The following is a 21,174-nucleotide window of genomic DNA, read 5'->3' on the forward strand; positions in this document are numbered from 1 at the left end:
CCCTGGCACTTACTCCATGCATGTGTAAAGGCATGCACTTTTATGCACATATGCTAGCATGCATATATTGTTTTAAAAAAATAAGAATATTTTGACCCTTTTACAGTGTTTGGCCGATCTGCTCCCCCAATTTGTTGTGTTCGTCTTGATGTTGTTACACAAATGGAAGGACCTACAGTTTTATGGATTTTATGAGAAAATTTTTCAAGCCAGAAATACACTTGGAGGTACGCCATTGCCTACCGAGGGACGACCGCTGTTAGAAACAACTTTTTCAAGTTTGGACTTAGCGGATAAGGGATCGAACCCAGATCCTACGGAATGGTAGTACGCACCTCAAACCACTCAGCCACAGCGGTCGCATATATTGTTTACTGTGCTCTTATCCGTTTTGTTTACATGCTCGTATTTGGAATGGCAGTAGCTGTTCGCTTGTTTCCTCAAAAGCATTGTTTGACTTGCATGTTCTTCTGTAGTTTATGATGGTCACTGTTTGTGCGCCTGTGATCGACCATATCACTTTAGAGTGGTCGTGAATTAATGATCATCTGTTTTTTTTGTTGATGTTGAGCTCTACACAAGCCCCCAACTTATCTAAATGTCTCAGCGCCTTTAGCTAGACACCATTTATATATAGAGACAAACAAAAACAACAGACATAACAACAACCACAACAATACTACTATAGCGAAGACAAATGAGCAATAAATAAAGAACAACGTATATTTGCTTCCAGATAGCAGCCGCAAAGAAGGCAAATAGGCGGCAGTCTATCAGTTAGTTAACCAACCAGCCAACGATCGTAAGCAGTAATGTACTTGTGGTGTGCGGTAGGCAGTTTTATTAATTAACGAGTTAATGTAACGGTATATCGGGTCTTGAATCAGTGCCGGGCTCTAAATCGAAATAATATTACTTATAAATATTACGTTACGTTGTCTCTCTGAGTTACACTTGCGAAATTATATCTATATGCATATGGATACATACATATGTACATGCGCACATTTCTATACTAAACATATGTATGTATGTATATATGTACAATGTACATTGTAAATACAGTCAATCAATAAAATTTAGGTACAGCGATTATTTTACAATACGGACAACTGTTTTTTAATTATTTTATTTTTCGCAAATTTTTTATAGAAATATGGTTAATTCTACAACAGAGCTTCAAACCTTGTATAAAATTAAAGAAACTTCTGCAAATTTTCATTAAAATATCGCACTTCTTAATTACACTCTTACGAAACAAGTTGAGTAAGGAGTTTTTCAGCCCACTGAGCAATGATTTTTGACAAATTATTTTGTTGAAATCATTTGCCAAAAATCATTGGTTAGTCCTAGCTACCTCCGACTTGCACATTATAATACTAAAACTGAATGGGCTAAAAAACTGCATACTTGGTTTTTTTTCTAAAGAGTGTAATTAAAAGGTGTAATATTTTGATTAGTGTTGGGGGTATTGAGTACTTTTGAGAATCGAGTACTTTCTATGTCGTTCTATTTGATCGCTTCTGGTAACCGTTCATCTTCATCAGCCAAAGGTAGACAGTTTTGTCATTCGTTTATAGGGATAAATCGATACCATCAAGGTATTACTCAAATCTGTACTTGTACTTGTATCAAATAAGGTATCGAGTACTTGTACATAGACTACGATTTTGCATATTTTTCGAAGTAATTGTATTGTTTTTTTTCACAAAAAACATGCTTTTTATAAGGTTATTTATCTTTTAATAACTTTTCAGACAAAAGTTTAAGACAGCAAATATTTTTCTATAGTATTTGATTTCAAAAAACAATAGAATACATTTTTACAAGACTAATAGATAAAGTTTTTTCATATAAAATGAGTTTAACAAAATAACTCCTGTTTTGTTATATTTCCCCAAAAACATCAACTTTTCCAAGTGTTTTTCTGAAAGGCGGTTTCGAGATTTTGATATAGCTGTATCGGTATTTGAGGAAAGCCTCTCGCGCGGGACAGATGACCCAACAACCGTTATGTAAGACGCAGTGTTGCCGTTGAGAATTTCCAGAAAGTTGAAAAAAGAAGTTCATTGACGAAAAAAAGGGTCACCATATTATTTTTGCTTTTCTTTACTAGTAAAAGAATAAATCTGTTGAATTTAAAAATAAAATAGTGGGGCACGCTTTTCACAAAACAAGGTTGCGAACATACATATAAATCGAGAAAAGTTACATTTCCATTAAAAGTTTTAAGTGATGCATTTTTTCGTACTTACAAGAGGAAATATTTTTTAATAGCATGGTTCTGTTAACATTTCCTAAAAAATCTCTGGGAAGGGGCAAAAGTCGCACATAATTTTGGAAAAGGGTCAAAAAGTCAAAATTTTTAAAAAGTCGGGTCAAAGGGTATTGTCGCTTAAAAATGGTCAAATCGCGCCTTTAGTCGCACAACGGCAACACTGTATGGACGGGCTTGCTTATATATGTAGCTGCGGAAATGTATTGCGCATATCTTCGAATTCCTTTAATGGGTTGCTTTTCAAAGAAGTTGCTGAAGCATAATAAGTTTTGCACTTCCGATACCTACTTGGATCGCAGTAAAAAGTGTCGAGTACAAAAATCTAAGTGTCAAGGGTACTAATAGGCATAGACCGTTTTGCAGTACCACCGACGATATGTTGGTAACATTTCAATGCTTAGTGTAGAAATCTCACTAGCTGGCAGGAATTTATTCAAATTCATAGATTAATTCCAAATAACGTCGATTGAATGCTACTTTGGAGTACTCAGTATCGATACTTTTAAAAATCGGGTACTGTTGATCCTTTTGAGAATCGAGTTCTGAGTACTTTTGGTATCGATACTGCCCAACACTAATTTTGATGAAAATTTGCAGAATTTTCTTTAATTTTGCACAAAATTTGGAGCTCGGATTTTTGGGGTGTTGGTCGTAGAATCATCCATATTTTCATAAAAAATTTGCGAAAAATAAAATAATAAAAAAACAGTTGCCCGTATTGCAAAAAAAATCGCTGTACCTAAACTTTATTATAGACTGTACATTAAAGTGGTCCAAAAATGTATGTGGAAAAATAAGGTCGGATTTTTAATGCCGCCACCTCCTAAGATTGTTCTATTCCGAAAAAATATACCCTTATTTTTTTAGTTTGAAATAAAAAAAATTTAGGGAGTGCTCAAAGCGCTCAGAGTTTTAAATGTATTTTATATGGGTAAAATACCACTTTTCGTAAAAATAGTGCAGAATTCTTGAAAATCGATATTTTTCGATCGGAAAACTTTGCTTATCTTCAGAGGATTCCCAGTAATAATACTCAATTGTTTCTTTAACCATTTTTTTATGGTTACTACATTTGCTATGGGGAGACCAATAAAAAATCTGTAATATTAAAAAATTGTTAAATAAACAATTGGATATTAATATTGGAAGTTTCCTAAAGAAGGACCACAGTTTTACGATCGAATTATATTAATTTTCAAGAATTTTATACCATTTCTACAAAAAGTTGTTTTTCCCCCATATAAAAAACATGGAAAACTTTGAGCGCTGTGAGCACTCTAAATATTTTTTGATTTTAAAATAAAAAATAGGGGTATATTTTTTCAGTTCAGAACAGTCCTAGGGGTGGGGGCATTAAAATTCCGGCTATATTCGTTTTGGACCCCTCTACTGTACATACATATATATTTGCACTAAATGCATCTGCCGGTCGTAATAGAATCAAGACGAAACAAGCGAATCAACTAGAATTATTGTAACTTAACAGTTAGACAGTTAAGCTGCAGAAGTGTCACACTAATCAAATAGTCACAAGTTTTTGCACATTAGTTGTAGTCACATTCATACATACATACAGTGGGCGATTAATACACACATAGATATGTATTAACTAATAATATATTTTTGTTTTAATTTGTGGACATTTTTTTTCTGAGCCCCTTATCAATAAGCAACAATGATACCCACAACTATTCACTTTGTCGCGTAACTGAAAAATGCGTCGAATTTTTTGAAATGAATTAACACAATCGTTCCGGTGGAGCTCAATGTTATAAATATGTGCTTAGTTGGGTGATCGAAAAACTAAACCAATAATAAATTCGTGGCAACAAATTTGTTATAGGTTTAGTTTTCCGATCATCCAACTAAACAATATAAGTGATGCATTTTAAAGGTAATTTGAGCTTATGACAATAAAGAAAGAAAAGAAGAAAAGCAACAGTTTATCGATTCGAGAACTTAATGCGCTGATGAGAAAACGAAAACTCGTATATCGAGACGATAAAGTGGCCGGTAAAGTAAAGGTTGGATGAGAAAACGGCCCTTAGTGGTTAGTTTTGCATGCACCCCATGTTTTTCAATTTCAGTCTCATAAGTTATTTATAATGACTTTTGCTAAAATTTTAAAATCAAAAGTTATCAAAACAAATTCCATGGGACTGCGAAATATTATTTTCTACTTTTCAATCCATTTATAGAAGCGCGGTATATTAAAAAGTTTTTTATTTAATTTACTTGAAATTTTGGACACTTTTTAGTTATAGACTGACAATAATTCCGATATATCAAGGGACCGTGGCATCCCCCATACAAATCGAATGTTTCATACCGCATATCTCTGGAAGTATTTGTGGTAGAGTCTTGGAACTTGGTATGTTTTGAAATCAATCCCATACTCATAGAGATATATGGGGGCTATTGGAAAACGTTTACCTATCTGTAAATACATATATAACTCTTGGGTACGTGTGTTCGTGTTTTGCAAAAGAACCACAAGGTGACGCTAAAATATTGCTAAAAATCATCAAGTGAAGTCATTCGGAGACACCAGGGATCAAAGTAGAATTACCACCGGTAAATCTACCACCATAACCATTGCCTTCTTTACTTTACGGCGACTAGACAGAATAAAGACAATTCTTGACGAATGCTACAAATACAATTTTAAGGCATTTATGGTATTTCTTCTGAAATAAGTCTATGTATATCGGATTTCTGTGGACCTATGCTACTCCCGCATTTTGAAACTGCCACTATTTTTACAATACAGATTCAATTGCGAATAGATCGGTCCCTGGTTCACCTATAAAAAAGTATCCTATAAGTTAATCAAGGCAAAAAACTTACTACGTACCGAATTGCAAGCAAACCGAACGATAAATACGATTTTTTCGAATAGACCGGTACCTGGTCCACCTATCGGAAAAAGTAATTTTTTATGGTACCTTGACATGGTGGTTGCTGAAAGCTATTTATATACAAAATTTCATGAAAATCGGATTAGGATCCTTTTTTCCGGGAAGTGGACCAGGGACCGATCTATTCGAAAAAAATAATATTTGTTGTCCGATTTGCTTAAATTTGATACGTAGGTAAATTTTTGCCTAGATAAGCTAATATGATTCTTTTTACCGTGAAGTTGACCAGAGACCGATCTATTCGTCCGATTTGCTTGAAATTTAGTACGTAGGTAGCCTTATCCTAGATTAACATGTAGGGTACATTTCTTCTTCTAATATGTTCCGTTTTGCTTGAAATTTGGCGCGTAGGCAGCTTACTGCCTGGATTAACATATAGGATACTTTTTTATTTTAGATGGACCAGAGACCAATCTATTCCCATTTGATCGAAATTCGTACACGTATTATATGGCATTTTCAGTTTAAATGAAACCTTTTTCAAATTAAATGAAACCTTTTTCAGATTCAATGAAACTTTATTCAAATTAAAAGAAATTTCCTTTTAAGAATGTTTCATTTAATTTGAATAAAGTTTCATTGAATCTGAAAAAGGTTTCATTTAATTAGAAAAAGGTTTCGCTTTATCTGAAAAAGGTTTCATATAATTTGAAAATGGTTTCGCTTAAGCAGAAAAAGGTTTCATTTAATTTGGAAAAGATTTCACTTAATTTGAAAATGGTTTCATTTAAACTGAAAATGCTATAGATATGCGTAGAATAGAATTTAATGATTTTTTTTGCAGTTCGAAATATCTTAAAGCGCCGCAAAGCAAGCGGGTATTGGGTACCAATTATATTAAGAAGAGTGCCATCTTTTTATAAGAGGTGAAATAAATAAAAAGGCTTTTTTGGTTATAGGCACCGCATATTTCTGGAAGCATTTGTAGTAGAGTCCTGGAACTTGGTATGAAGGTTTTAAATCAATCCCATACTCTTGGAGAAAAGTGGGGGTTATTGGAAAAGAGGGCGTTGCGCCTTCCAAACATACTGAAACTTTTACCTATCTGTAAATACATATATAATTCTTCGGTACGTGTTTTAATGAAATTTTTGTCCTAAAGTCCCTCTATAGTTTAGGTTCACAAAACCGCCAAGTGGCGCTGGAGTCGAGTTACTATTAAAAATCGTATTTAAGATCTGATCTGGCTAATATTCAAAATATGTATTGGTATCGTGAAGGGAAATATTTCTACGAAAAAAATGCTCGTCAGGTGGCTCTGGAGTCGAGTTATTATTAAAAATCGTATTTATGGCCCGATTTGCCTCATAATCGAAAGGTATATTGGTAACGGTAGGGGCAATACTATTGAAAAAAAGAGCCGCAAGCTGGCGCTGGAGTCCAGTTATTGCTAAAAATCGTCAAGTGAAGTCATTCGGAGACACCAGTGATCAAAATCAAATTACCACCGTTAAATCGACCACCGTAACCATTGCGGTCCTTGCTTTACGGCGTCTAAAAAAATAAAGACAATTCTTGATGAATGCCTGCAAATTCAATTGTAAGACATTTATGGTATTTCGTCTGAAATAAGTCTATGTATATTGGTTTTCTGTGGACCAATGATGTTCTCCCATTTTGAAATTGCCACCACATTTTCTATACAGATTCAAGGACGATTCACCATCGAGCCGGATCATTGCGGCCGCAAGAACTTTTTCACGGACATAACGCTTACGTTAGTTTATTTCAGACGTCAATGGAGGATATCTTTTCTGACGACCAAAAAACCAAACGTGAACGTAAATTGTGGTGAAAACGTTGTACCATATGTTTGAATAAAGAAATAAATTTTGGGCGGGACGAAGTTCGCCGGGTCTGCTAGTATGTATATTAGGGTGGGTCCTAAAAAAATCAAGTTCATCAATATTTATAGGAAATTGAACGGTCTATAAAAATGGTCTCATTTACTCTTTTCATTAATCTAACCATTTAAAAGATATTCAAGGTCAAAGATTGAAGTATTTTAAGGAAAATAACTTTTTGTTTTGAATTTTGTAACTTACTAAACAATAATTATTGTCAAATGAGTTTCAATTATTTCTATAGGAAATTAAACGCTCTACAAAAAAGGCCTAACGGAGTTAATCGATTACTCTAACCATTTAGAAGTTATTCGCAGTAGAATCCCAATGCCTGATTTTAATAGTTTTTCAGTAAATATTTTCAATTTATCTATTTAATTTATGAATTTTGACAATATTCATGAGAATTTGAGTTTATCAAATTTTTTTCAATTCGATTTTCAATTAAGTCAATTTTTATAGCTTAAACTAAAAGAAAAAATGTATTTATGGCGAAATATAATTTTTTTTCTGCTGATATATTTGATGAAATTTCTTAAATAAAAACCTTTTTCAGAAATAGATCATAAATTATATCAAAATTCATAAATGAAATGGATAAATTGGAAATATTTATTAAAGCACTATTAAAATCAGTAGGCATTGGAGTTCTACTACGAATGTATTCTAAATGGTTAGAGTAATCGTTTATCTACATGAGACCTTTTTTGTAGAGCCTGTAATTCCCTATAGAAATAATTGAAACTCATTTGACAACAATTAGGGCTTGTTCGAGTTGTAATCACAACCGCAGTGTTGCGCGAATTATTAAAGTATCACGTTCTGTGTGAATTTCTAGCAATGTATTATCAGTTGGGCAGTTGCAACAATGTTGCTATTTTTCATCAGTACGGCTGTAATGCCGCTTTTATTACGTGCCTCGAACAGGCCCTTATTTCAAAACAAAAAGTTATTTTCCTTAAAATACTTCAATCTTTCACCTTGAATATCTTTTAAATGATTATAGTCCGGTCAATTTAGGCATTCGAAGTTACAAAAATTTACACCCAGCTATCTTGGAAACGGTGGCTCTTAGGAAAGAAACATGGACATTTTTTATAGATAATTATTCGATATAAAATTTTTGTCTAAACTAATTTTATGATATACTTACCGTTTTGCTGAAAATCGCGAAAAACCCGTTTTTGTGGCCTTTAACCCCGAATAACTTTTCTCCAGGTATAGGATCGATTAGGACTTTCTAGATTTCATTCATGGGTGAGAATTTTTGTAACTTCACTCCTATTTTTGGTCTAATTTGACCGAACTATTAAATTAATGAAAATAGTATAAGAGACAATTTTTGTAGAGCGTTCAATTTCCTATAAATATTGACGATGCAATTGGTTTAAAGATCTATTGGTGATAAGATATGATCATTTTTATATGAAAATAAATTGAAAAAGGAAAACTATGATGAGCATAATCTTCCCGTTAATATTAAGAGCTCAGATTTGGTAAGTACTTTCTAGAGGTACCTAGGAACTAGTTTTCGTGTGTCGGATCAAAAAAAAATACTTGATTTTTTTACCCACCCTAATGTATATACATATATTGGAGTGGTTAAAAAAATTGTTTTTTTTTTTTGGAAATTCACAAACGCTACCTCAAATTACTGTTATTTGTGATAAAAAATAGAAATGTATATTTTTATTTTGAAAAAAAAAGTTTTTTTAGAGATCGCGCTGGTCGTTTTTTTTATAAAAACACTGATGTTCTAAATGTTTTTATTTTTGTGTGAGGTTAAAATACAGCTAGCAATGTGGTTTTGACATGTAATTACTCTGGTATTATTTGGGAACATTCCCTTAATTACATACCTGTTTTGGACAGTTAGAATGGGCCTAGTGCCCGAAAATGTTCTTTCGAAAATAGACTACTAAAATTAAAAAGTTGATACTGAACGATTTACGCATTGTCATCGGTAGGAACTTGTTACCAAGGGGTTTCTGGGGTTGCTAATTAGGAATCTGATGTCAGTTTTTCAAAGTTCAACATGGCGGATCCAAAATCGCGATTGATTTTTTAAAAAATGATAGGTTTCGTTCGAAACTCAGCACTCGGGAGTTTTTGGGGTCGGTTTTTATGAATCTGAAGTAAATTTTTTTTAATCCAAAATAGCGGATCCAATATGGCTATAATTTTTTTTAAATAAATTAAAACGTTGATACCGAACGTTTCAAGCATTATCATGGGTTGAAACTCGTTACCAGTGGGTATCTGGGGTTGCTAATTACGAATCTGATGTCATATTTTAAAAATCTAAAATGGCGAATCCGAGTTTCAAACTAATCCAACAATTTTCTTAAGTTGATAGCCATATTGAATCTGCCATTTTAAATTTTAAAAATCTGGCATCATATTCGTAATCAGCAGGGAACGGATTTTTAGGACCTAAAAACCTATAAAAAAGGNCGTTTGAAATGTTCATATTATCAGGAATAAGGGCGTTTTCCTCGCCCTTTACAATTTTATCCACACCCCTTATTGTCTTCAAGCCTACGTTAGTTGAGAAACCGGCTTTGAATTTTTCCGTCCCTGCGCTTCTATAAGCCGCATGGGCATGTGTTTTATCTTAAAAAAAATTGTAAATGCTAAATATAATCACTTTTTTAAATGTAGAAAAGGCAAAAAAAGGAAAATACCTTAAAAAAGGCAAAAAAGGAAATTATCTTAAACAAGTAAGAAAGTCTAAGTTCGGGCGGAGCCGAACATTAAATACCCGGCGCAATTATTAAATATATGTTTTCCACCTTTCCGAAAGCTACCGCTACACGATAAGCCGGGGTGTATCAATTTTGAGTAAATTAGCGTCCTTCAATTTCGAAATAATGAAGTTTCAAGCATTTCTGAAATTTACCGTTATATGAGAAGCGGCCGTTATTTTATTCCGATTTCAATAATTTTCAAGGTTTTGCTTTTATTTGCCAAGCACAATAACCACACCGAGCTTGGTACAAATTGGTAGAACGGTTACCGAGATACATATATGTGATCATAAGTGGGCAGTGCCACGCCCATTTTTCAAAATTTTGTCTTAAGCGTANGGCGTGGTTATTGTCCGATTTTAAAAATTTTCGGCCGTTTGGTATGCTGTGCGAAGGCCAAAAACTGTGCAAAGTTTGGAAGAAATTGGTGCAGCGGTTCCTTAGATATACACATGTAACCATAAGTTGGCGTGGCTTCGCCCATTTTCCAAAAATGTATAATATTCATATTTTTCGTCTAAAAATTATGGTAAATATCAATTTTGAGTGAATTATCTTCAATAGTTACTAAAATATCGCAGTTTTCGTATTTCTGGAAATTACCGTTATATGGGAAGTGGGCGTGGTTACAGTCCGATTTCGCCCATTTCCAATACCAACCTACCTTGGATTAAGGGAAACCTATTGAGTTTTTTATGAATAAAAATAGTTTTTTTTAAGTGGTTTTTTTACAAAATCGCCTCAGATGACAAAACAGTTTAAGCTTAGAAAGTTTGCATGATAACACTAAAAAGAAATGTTTAATGGAATCATAATAGATAATGAGAGTTTTGATGCTGTTTTGAACTTTTTTCAAAGATTGGTTTAAGAAAAAATTGAATAACTCTGCCAAAACTTTACAAATTTAGACTTATGAGAAATCATTGGAAAGGTAATTTCTCACCCTTTTTATTTCGTTTTAGCACCATACTTTTGAGATTTGGATTGAAATAAACAAAATCAATGGATACGTATTAGGGCGGGCCATTTTTTTTACTATGCAAGGAGGAATCTACGTGTAATCCAAAGGGCATCCTGAAAGTGTGCATATGGAAACTGTGCATACGAAATAATGAATATGAAAAAAACCGAAATAATGCATACGAAAAAAAACCGAAACAATGCATATATGTATGCACAGTTTCGGTTGAAAACCGAAATAATGCATATGAAAAAACCCGAAATAACGCATATGAAAAAAGCCGAAATAATGCATATATGAACAGCATCGGCTGAAATCCGCAACAGTGCATATTAGAAAAACCGAAATTATGCATATGCACATTTTCGTTTGAAACCCGAAATAATTCATATGAGAAAAGCGAAGTAATGCACACATGCACAGTTTCGACTCAAAACCGAAGTAATGCATATACGAAAAACCAAGTAAAGCATACATGCACAGTTTCGCGTCAAAACCGAAATAATGCATATGACAAAATCGAAGTAATGCATACATGCACAGTTTCGACTCAAACCCGAAATAATGTATATGACAAACACCGAAATAGTGCATACATGAAACAGTGTTGCCTCTTTGTGAGTAATTATTCAAAACGTGAGGAATTTCGGGTGTGCTTGAGTATTTTTTGAGGATTTTTATTTTGAGGAATTTTTGAGGAATTTTCTCTCGATATGTGACCTGGTCTACGGAAAGGGGGCTTAGGTGTCAAAAAATCAATTTTCACTTTTTGGTTGATTCGGATGGAAGATAAGATGCTTTTTCACGTGTTNAACTTTGATAATATTCTCGTTGATTTCGGGCTCGGTGGAGATGATCAAGAAATTGATTAAGCTTCTGTGCGCGTTCAATGTCAGTAACACCTTTGGCTTGCGCAATCGATATTGTGTTTCCTATTAAAAGAAAAATACTGAATTTAATCTCAACGTTTGATACAACTGTAAAATGAGAAAATAATGAGATACTTACCACGGCAGACATCGCAGAGATCATCCGCTGGTTTCATAACTGTAACATGGGGTATGTATTTGGACCATATCCGTCGAAAACTGCAATTACTCATCTTCAATTCGTCATCACTGAGTGAAGAAATGTATTTTCGATAAATTGAGGACTTCGTCTCGCTGGATGGCAGTTTCATTATCCGAAAATCCTTAAATTTTGGGAGTCGTCCGGGCAGTGGAAGAGCCATTAAATCGGCTATAGACTCGATGAATTTAACAGCTTTTTCGATGTCAGCCGGTTTAAATGACTTTGGATGTGTACTCGGTTTATTTGCCAGTCCGTGTTGGCGCACTGTTACACCCTGTGCGTGAAAATGACGTACTAAATTTTCGTAACGCTTCGTCGTACAGGCATGTACAAAAAGGAAAAACGAACGACAAACAGGTACTCTGTAGAAGGTAAATTGAATTCTATGCCTCATAACTTCTGTATCCTGTCTCTGTCCATATTTCTTCCGCCCAGCAAGCTTTGCGTATACACTTTCTAGCTTTTCGTTACTCATAATTCCAGCTTCGATGTGACTTAGTATCACTAAATCAAGTTCATTTTTCGACATCTCTAAACAATTGTTCCGCGTGCTCTCGATCATTTCCCGTGGTATCAGTGTATGGCATTCATTATTACAACAATCTTTTGACAGAAATTTTGTTACCAGCTCCTCCTCCTTTACATCAACAACATACAGGTCCATCTTAACAAAAGTTTGTTCGGTATCATCTTCTGCCTGAGATACACATACTTCGTCTTCATCATCATCGCTCTCTTCATAGTTTTCATCATCGTTTTCATCATCCTTTTCATGGAAATATTGTCCGTATACGGCACTGAACTCCTCATCAACACTCATGTTTCATTTCATGCGAAATGCGAAGACGATAATCAACAGAAACAGTAAACGTCACTTCTTCAGTGTTACTTTTTTAAATGTTCCACACTAGCAACTTACACGATGAACTATAATAATATTCCGACCAACAACAACACTTACTGGACCAACAACAACACTTACTGGACGTCCGGCGCGGAGAACAATTAACGAGATAATGAGAAACTGACGAAACGAGTTGCTTACTTTTAACAGCTTTTTCACAGAAAACTAGTTTTCGCACGTAAGCTCCCTTTTCGTAGACCAGGTCACATATAAGTATTCGCTGATAACAAATGCGGCCATGTTTTACACAAGAGAAATGTTAAATCGCTCTGCAAATTTTTGAACAAAAAGCTTTCCGAAGTTTTATAAAGAGCGAAATACACCTCCCAAGTGGCTTGTCAAACATTCTTCAAACCTACTTTTCCCATTTCGTCATACACCATGCAAACATGACTTGTTCAAGCGAACAATTTTAGTTTTCTTCCGGTTCACAATGTAAAAGGGTTTTGGTTTCTTCAATCTTTCTCTCTCGCGTCCTCATTACGTTGCGAATGAGGCGATTTTATCATACACAACGTAAGCGGTTTGATCAAACGTCAACATGGCGGCTTGTCAAACCTTCAAACACCCCTGTACACAACATAAATGGCTTTAAGGAAAGGGATATTTCGCTTGGTTTGTCAAGCCGCTTGTGTGGTGCTTTTCGCTCTTAAGCACATCTGCATTTGCTGCTAAATATTCAAAATGTTATCGATATTTTTTTTCATTCCATCGTTATATTTTCAACTTATTTTAAACTTGCAAAATGTCGGTAACGAATGGAGAGAACACGCATTGTTCGATCATAAGGATATTCATATTGATTTCTCATTACATCCAGAAAATTATAGGAAAAGTTTTTAAATGAAAAGATTCTTCAGGTTCATATAAGTTTCCCAATTAAAGAAAAATATATCTAAATTACTAATATTGCTCTTTTCTAATACTTCAGTAGAACGTATATTTAGTAGTTTAAAAATGTGTAGGACTGACTTGAGGACCAGATTGAGCACTGATATAGTTGCAGCAATATTATATACAAACCAAGGCATAAAAAATAACGGTGATTCATTTTTGCACCGCAAGAACAAATAACCAATTGAATTGGAGAATGTAATTAATTTTTATACTAAGTACCTGTAAATACAAGTAGTATACAGGTCACAATACTCATATCTGTAATAAGAAAATTTTGAGTAATTTGTTCGGATTTTGAGGATTTTTCGTTAGTTTTTGAGGAAGTTGGTAATTTTTTTGTGGCAACACTGACATGAAAACAAACTTCTTTCTGCGTAGGCGGCCTTCGTCCGCGCTTGCATAGTAGAATTCTCCTTTCTGTGTTGCCGGAAAAGGAGGGCAGAACTTTTCGTTTGAAAACCGAAATAATGCATATAACAGAAATCGAAATCGGTTGAAAACCGAAATAATGTGTAAATGCACAGTCTCCATATTCGCAAATTCGGTGCCCCATCCTAAGCTAAATTTTCGAAGAAACCATGGGTCTAAAATCAATTTGGAGTTTGCTAAATTTCGGAGATAGGTTTCGAAGAAAATGTTAAAATTTTCACTGTTGCGCCCTCTTCTGGAAGTTTTAAGAAAATGATATAGCACAATTTTATGCAAAATTTAAGCACATCTTTACAACAGTATAGCAAAGTGCTAAGAAATCTTTTTTTTGGCAATTTAGCAAACTCAAAATTGATTTTAAATCCATGGTCCATGTGCATTTCTATATGGCGCCACTCAGCTGCTCACCGCCCACCGCCCACCGCTCAGCCACTCTTTGCGTGGCCTCGGCCTTATACGGTTGACAAACGGGCTCGCTTATTTGCATAGGCAGCCTTTATTTGCTTTAACTCATGCATTTTCCGAACAAATGGACGAACTTTTTGGGAATAAACTTGGATCCGTCGAATTTTCGATGACAATACTGGTAAAAACGGCCAGCTGTTGTCTTTTGTGCAAGTAAACAAACAAAGTAGGCGAGTTTGGCGTCCGCGGTAGCCAAGTGGTGAGAATTGCGTGCTAAAAGCCTGTAGCTGCCAGGTTCGATCCTCGGTTGGAGCGATTGCGAAAAAAATTTTTGTTTTTATTATTTATTTTATTTTTTTATATTTTATTTGATCTATATATTTAATTTAATTTTATTTTATTTTCATTTGCTTTATTTATATCACATTGTTAATATACTAATAGTTAATTAAAATTTTTAGAGTTGAATTTTATTAAAAAGTCAACAACAACTAACTGAAAGCAACGTTAAAAAATATAGAACTTATAAAAAAATTAATAAAAACGAAATAAATGAAAATTCTACTGGCCGCGGGTCTCGAATCCACGACCTTGCGGCTTGTTTATCCGCATTACTGTCGTCTGTAAGGGTAAAATTATTGTGCGCATTAATGTGCTAGACTAGCTTATACACGCGGGTTTCACCCCACGTTTTTATACAATTATGAAAAATAATTTAATGATGTTATATTTTATTTCTGTGCCAATTTTGTTATATATAGCTCGTTATTTTTTAAGCGAGTTAAGGTACTTAGGCCGTTTAAAACTATGAAATTATAAAATCTCGTCTGCGCGCTGGGCAAACGAAAGATATCAATCCCTCTAAGTTTACCTTAAAATGGTTCCAGGGATACGACGCGTGAACGTGTAACCTTCTTGGAGGTGCCACTGCGGGTTCTAATATTTCCACCTCAAATTTAGTAACCTGGCCTTGATAAAATACCACTCCTCATTACTGTAGCAAATGCCTCAAGAGGTATGTATGCATCATGACAGCTTCACATTACAAGGCCGAACCCGGCTCTCCCTTTTCCATTAAATGAAATTTTTTTCAGTCAGTACGGCACTTATAAAATAAATCTCCATAACAAATTTAAAATACTTCCAGAAATTTTCTATCCTTCCAGAGATATGTATTAAGAAATTTTTAGTATGTATGGGAGGCGACATGCCTCCCTTTTTAACACACACATTTTTTTCATGACCAATTGATACATTTTGTATACGCAACTCCATACCAAGCTCGAGTATTCTTCCACAAAACCCTTCCGGGGATATGTGGCATGAAAAAGTCAATTTGTACAGGAAGTGTCACGCCCCTTTTTCTTATAACCCTAATCTTCTTCCATGAATTTAGAATTGATTTTACATACCCCAGTACCAAGTCCCAGTACTCTACCATGAACACCTCTAGAGATATGCAGTATAAAACAGTAAATTTGTACGGGAGGTACCATGCCCCCTTTTCGAATAACACAAATTTTTCTAAATGAGTATGGAATTCATTTTGTATACACATCTCGGTGCCAAGTTCCAGTCCTGTGCAATAAATACCTCCAGAGATAAGCAACATAGAAAAATCAATTTGCATGGGAGTTGCCACACCACCTTTTCCAATAACTCTCATTTTTCTCCATGAGTATGGTATTAGTTTCACATACATACATACATATGCATTTCCATACCAAGTTTGAGTACTTTACCCCAAACATTTGAAGAGATATGCAATATAAAACTTTCAGTCAGTATGGGAGGTGCTACGCCTCTTTTCCAAAAACGTCCATTTTTCTCCGTGAGTATGAATATGATTTCACACAGTGTTGGCAAAATTTTAATCTAATTAACGATTAAAAATTAACTATTAAAATGTTAATCGCATTTGACGATTAGCATTAATTAGTCGTAATCAACTGTACGATTAATGATAAAATTTTTTTAATCGTTAATAGCTGGCAGCGATTACGATTAATTAATTTTAATCATTAATCGTTAATCCAATTAAAAATAAAATCTGATTAAGCTGTCTAGTTTCTCCGAATTTGAAACCAAACACCAGTTATAGTAATTATTTTGTGTTTTACGCTTTTAAAACGTACATAATATAAAAAAATTATAATTATTGTTATTAGTAACACATTAACTGGGAAATTTTACAAACCTAGTTTGTAAAATGTTTGTTGGTATAGATCTTAGTGAAAATGCACACCAAATTGCTCAGATTGATGAGGAAACCCGACTTAGCCATACCGGATTAAGTTGCTTTGTGTGCACAGGTAAATTCCAGCATAAATTAATTAATCACCAAACCTACTTGATCAAATTAAGAGCTAATGATTAAAAATTAATTTTTTTAATCACGGTTACGATTAACTGTTTAATCAAATTAAAATTAATCATGATTAACTGTAATCAGATTGAATTTAGCCGAATTAACTAATTGATTAAAAAATCAATCGATTAATGCCAACATTGATTTCGCATACATATCTCTGTACGAAGTTCCAGTTTTCTGCCTCAAATATTTCCAGAGATATGTATATAATATGAAAATTCCAATTTGTATGGGAGGGGCCTTAAGTTATCGAAATTACTTTCAGTCTAATACCATCCTTGCGAAATCCATAGTAAGTGTACCAAATTTCGTTCTGATCGGGAAACCGGTTAAGGAAGTAGCCTATTTTTCAAACCAAGTCATAAACCATCCGTGGGAAAAATTTCATTTTCAAACAGGTGGCAATTCTTAAAAATGTAGCCTATTTTCTAATCTAGGTCATAAGCTATCTGTGTGCAAACTTGCATGAAAATTAGTTCAGTCATTTTAATTAAAATTAAAATTAACTTTTCTAACAGGGGGCAACTCCTAAAATAGTAGCCTATTTTCCAACGTAGGTCATAAGCTATCTCTGTGTCAAATTTCATGCAAATCTGTTCAGTCTTTTCCGCTTATTAATTAAATTAAACTTTTTTAACAGGTGGCAACTCTTCTAAAAATTAGCCTATTTTACACTGTGGGTCATAAGCTATCTGCTTGCAAAATTTCATGCAAATCCGTTGAGCCGTTTCCGCGTATTAATTTAATTGAACTTTTTTAGCAGGTATAGTATAGCAAATAAAGTATGCTATTTTCCAGCCTAGCTCATAAGCTATCTGTGTGAAAACTTCCATGCAAATCAGTTCACTCATTTCCGCGTATTAATTAAATGAAACATTTCTAACAGGTGGCAACTCTTAAAAAAGACTAGCATATTTTCCAACCTAGGTCATAAGCTATCCGTGTGCAAATCCGTTCAGTCGTTTCCGCATATTAATTTAAAGTAAACTTTTTAATAGGTGGTAACTCTTAAGAAAAGTAACCTATTTTCCAATCTGTGTCATAAGCTATCTGTGTGCAAATTTTCATGCAAATCCGTTCAGTCGTTTCCGCATATTAAATAAATTAAACTTTTTTAACAGGTGGCAACTCTTAAAAAAATAGCCTATTAACCATTATGGCCCATAAGCTATCTGCGCACAAAATTGCATGCAAATCCGTTCAGTCGCTTCCGCGTGATGATTTCCCAAACATACAAACTTTCACATTTATAATATTAGTAAGATTATCTGCATAAGCATGCCCGTCTGTCTTGCGTTTTAGGCTGCAGTGCTTAAAGCTAGCGACACATTTTAATGGTTCCTCGACGAAAACTTGTACTTTGTGCCAAAAAATGTGTGGGAAGTCATAATTCTCAAAAGTTCTGCCAAATCCAGGGACCGAAAATAACGATTATTTTTGAAATTTCAACTCAAAAAATCACACTGGAAGAGAAATGCTACGTGCATAAGGAGTAAACCAATATATTTCTTATTACTCGGAATATCTTCAGCGGCACTGATTTTCATTTTTTAATTTTTACATGTAAAAATCAAGTTTAATCATTATTTTTTGAGTGTTATTTTTTACTCAGAAAATAATCGTTTGTTTTGAGTTTTATTTTTTGCTCGGAAAATAATCGTTACGTTTTAAGTTTTATTTTTTGCTCGGAAAATAATGGTTACCTTTTAAGTTTTATTTTTTGCTCGGAAAATAAGGTTACGTTTTAAATTTTATTTTTTTGCTCCGAAAATAATGGTTGTTTTTTGAGTGATTATTTTCCGAGCAAAAAATTAAACTCAAAACATAACGATTATTTTCGGAGTAAAAATAAAACTCAAAAAATAATCGATATGTTTTGAGCAAAAAAATAAAACTCAGTTAATAACGATTAAAGAGTGATTTTTATAATAAAAGTTATAACCGTTCCGGTCCCTGGCTAAAACTAACCAGAGCGAGCTAATTTTTGCAGTAAAAGCAAGGATAATTGAGTATTGGAAAGTCCTGTACGTTCAAAGCTAGTGCAGAAAACAAGAGTAAGAATTTTTTAACTAATTAAATTTAAATGGGGTAATGTTCACTGCTCAGTGTATTTAAGGGGTTAATTTTTTTAAGGTTTTGGACATTTAGCATTATTTAATAAGGCAGTGAATGTGCGTCTATACCCAGTGGGAAAATTTTATGTATAGTAATCGAAAAAATAATCAGTAAAACAACCCTTTTCACATTCGAAAATGCATTTGTTTTCCCAGGGCGATGCCCTAAGAAAAGTGGGGCATTCAATTTTGCATTACCTAGTATCGAGAAATGAATGTGTTTTAATATGAAATTTTTGAATGGATTAGGATGCTGATTACATAGTTAGCAGTAGGTAATATTATCGAGAACTCATAGGAAATACATTATATTATTTATCACGCATCTAATGTTTTTCCTAATAAATATTGTAGTTAGATTCAATATTTTTATTTGATTAACATATAAATATGACAAAAAAATAATGTTATTCATATAAAATTCATAATTTATGCAAGATAGATATTAGCATAATAAATCATATACGTCGTTACGACTTATGGTTATCTTATCTGTAGTATGAAATAGCGTTATCTTTCTAGGGTCAATGAATGTCAAAGGCCGTTAACCCGGGATTACCGATTTTTTCCTAAATTTCTTTAATGCCTACATAAATATGTAAAAATAAATGTGATTTTTATTTTTGTATTAATGTACGAGTATGTTTAATAAACTACCAGTGAATTGTAAAATGTTAGCGCCTAACAAAAGTGTACTGAAATGTACCTACTTTGTAGCGCTGAAAGCCGCGGATGCGGATGCAAATGTGAATGTTAAGTATTTTTAAGAAACAATAAGGTAGTAAATTAAGTTATTTAGGCAAATAAAAAATGGAAAAGTTAGGAATTTTTAATAATGTTTATTTTTTTAGTACTTGAATTTAAAAAGTGGGAACATTATATTTAATAAAAAGTAATGAGGATTGCATCGTGGCTGAAAATGTCGGATTTATGCTGCCGACTTTCATCTTCACTTAAGAATCTAGCATAATGGTGAGATCGTTGTTTAAACGGCGTTTACAAGCCAAACCAGATGTGTCAGGTTTTTCTAAAGCTTTTTAAAAAGAATTCTTCTTTCTCATTCCTTTGGCTGTTTCAGAACCTGTAACGTCATCAACGTTTTTCGATTTTAGTTTTTGTAATTCATTTTTAATACTTTCTTCTGCGACTTGTTTGAAAAATTTGTGCTTATAGCGAGCTAAATAGGTGGATATGAAAAATAAATTATTATTTTCCAGGAACGGAAATTTTGAACAAAATTCTGTTTTCAAAGATTTTTTATCAAAGTTGATAAATATGTCATTTGATCAGTTTTGTTACACAAATACTCCCACGACCATAGACAAAAAATATTGGCCACAATTTGTCGTTTTGTTTGCCATATACAGTAAAACCCGCTTAAGTACCTCACGAAAAATGTCAGCTTTTTAAGGTATTTAGGCGATTTGGGTACTTAAAAGAACCCTCTTAAGTACCTCGATGCGGGTACTTAAGCAGACATAATTACTGATGTAGTTACATCTTCTTGTTAACTTACATAAATACTTGAATAACAACATTTAATGAAGAATAAATAGTTTAAAACTAAAATCGTAGCATTATGTAAATACATAAACATGTAAAGAAAAACTTTTTACAAGAATTAAATGGTTATTGTTAATTAAATTTTGTACCAAATTCACAATAATATTGTTTGCCACTTATGTTTATTTATTAATGTTTTAGATTTTTCAATCAATTAAAATGCAGTTCATTCCCTAACAAATACCTTATAAACCTAATGGCGCATTTACATGGTATGAAGCCATATGAACTGTTGATACGCTAAAATAGAGGGACTACATGTTCTAATGAGGAATTCAATGATATGGAGTGGGATGCATATAATAAATTTTTTCATATGAAAAGTTATGGGGAGATACTGTAAACATACTGTTGTGATACTGTTAAGCATATGAAATTATAGCAAGTTGAATTTTCATACATCTTCCCATAAAAAGTTTAACAGATGCAGAGATACCAAGGGGGGTTTTTCCCATTTTGATGCCTTTTTAATATAAAAACCCACCGAAAAGGAGGAAAGCGGCAACTCCGCCATTCACATACATGTCAAAAGTATGAATTTTAAAAATTAAAAACAATAAACAAACAAATTCAAAACAAAAAAATTCTTTGTACTAGAACTTTTTAAATTGAAGCCACTCACGTTTAGTGGACAATAAAAATACGAAGAACTATGATAACAAACTTACAACA

General features: G+C 33.5%; 2 protein-coding genes across 7 annotated transcripts in view; one reads left to right on the forward strand and one right to left on the reverse strand.

The window, feature by feature from the left end:
* Nucleotides 1–775: 775 nt before the first annotated feature.
* The window catches only part of LOC108359840 (fibulin-2), a 126,755-nt gene continuing 106,356 nt past the window's right edge, over nt 776–21,174 (forward strand). Inside the window, exon 1 of one of the 6 annotated variants that reach the window (XM_017611906.1) lies at nt 776–830. The gene's annotated coding sequence lies outside the window, so the exon portion shown is untranslated. Of the gene's footprint in view, nt 867–21,174 lie in introns of all 6 variants that reach the window. The other 5 variants (XM_017611907.1, XM_017611911.1, XM_017611910.1 and 2 more) reach the window with 5 other exon arrangements.
* LOC108359839 (uncharacterized) lies at nt 10,839–12,608 on the reverse strand. Its single transcript, XM_017611905.1, has 3 exons — nt 11,757–12,608; nt 11,564–11,680; nt 10,839–10,861 (listed from the first exon to the last, which is right to left on the reverse strand). Exons 1-3 carry the CDS (start codon nt 12,481–12,483, stop codon nt 10,839–10,841), a joined length of 867 nt encoding a protein of 288 aa, XP_017467394.1. The 5' UTR covers nt 12,484–12,608.

Source organism: Rhagoletis zephyria, unplaced genomic scaffold (assembly GCF_001687245.7).
Source record: "Rhagoletis zephyria isolate East Lansing unplaced genomic scaffold, Rhagoletis_zephyria_1.1 Rzeph_scaffold_00476, whole genome shotgun sequence".
Taxonomy (NCBI): domain Eukaryota; kingdom Metazoa; phylum Arthropoda; class Insecta; order Diptera; family Tephritidae; genus Rhagoletis; species Rhagoletis zephyria.

Excerpts from the sequence above, each read along its gene's own strand:
- LOC108359839 (XM_017611905.1), bottom strand. The coding sequence starts at position 12,483 with ATGGACCTGTATGTTGTTGATGTAAAGGAGGAGGAGCTGGTAACAAAA. Across the intron at positions 11,681-11,756 it reads TCTCTGCGATGTCTGCCGTG|GAAACACAATATCGATTGCG; the intron begins GTAAGTATCTCA and ends TTCTTTTAATAG.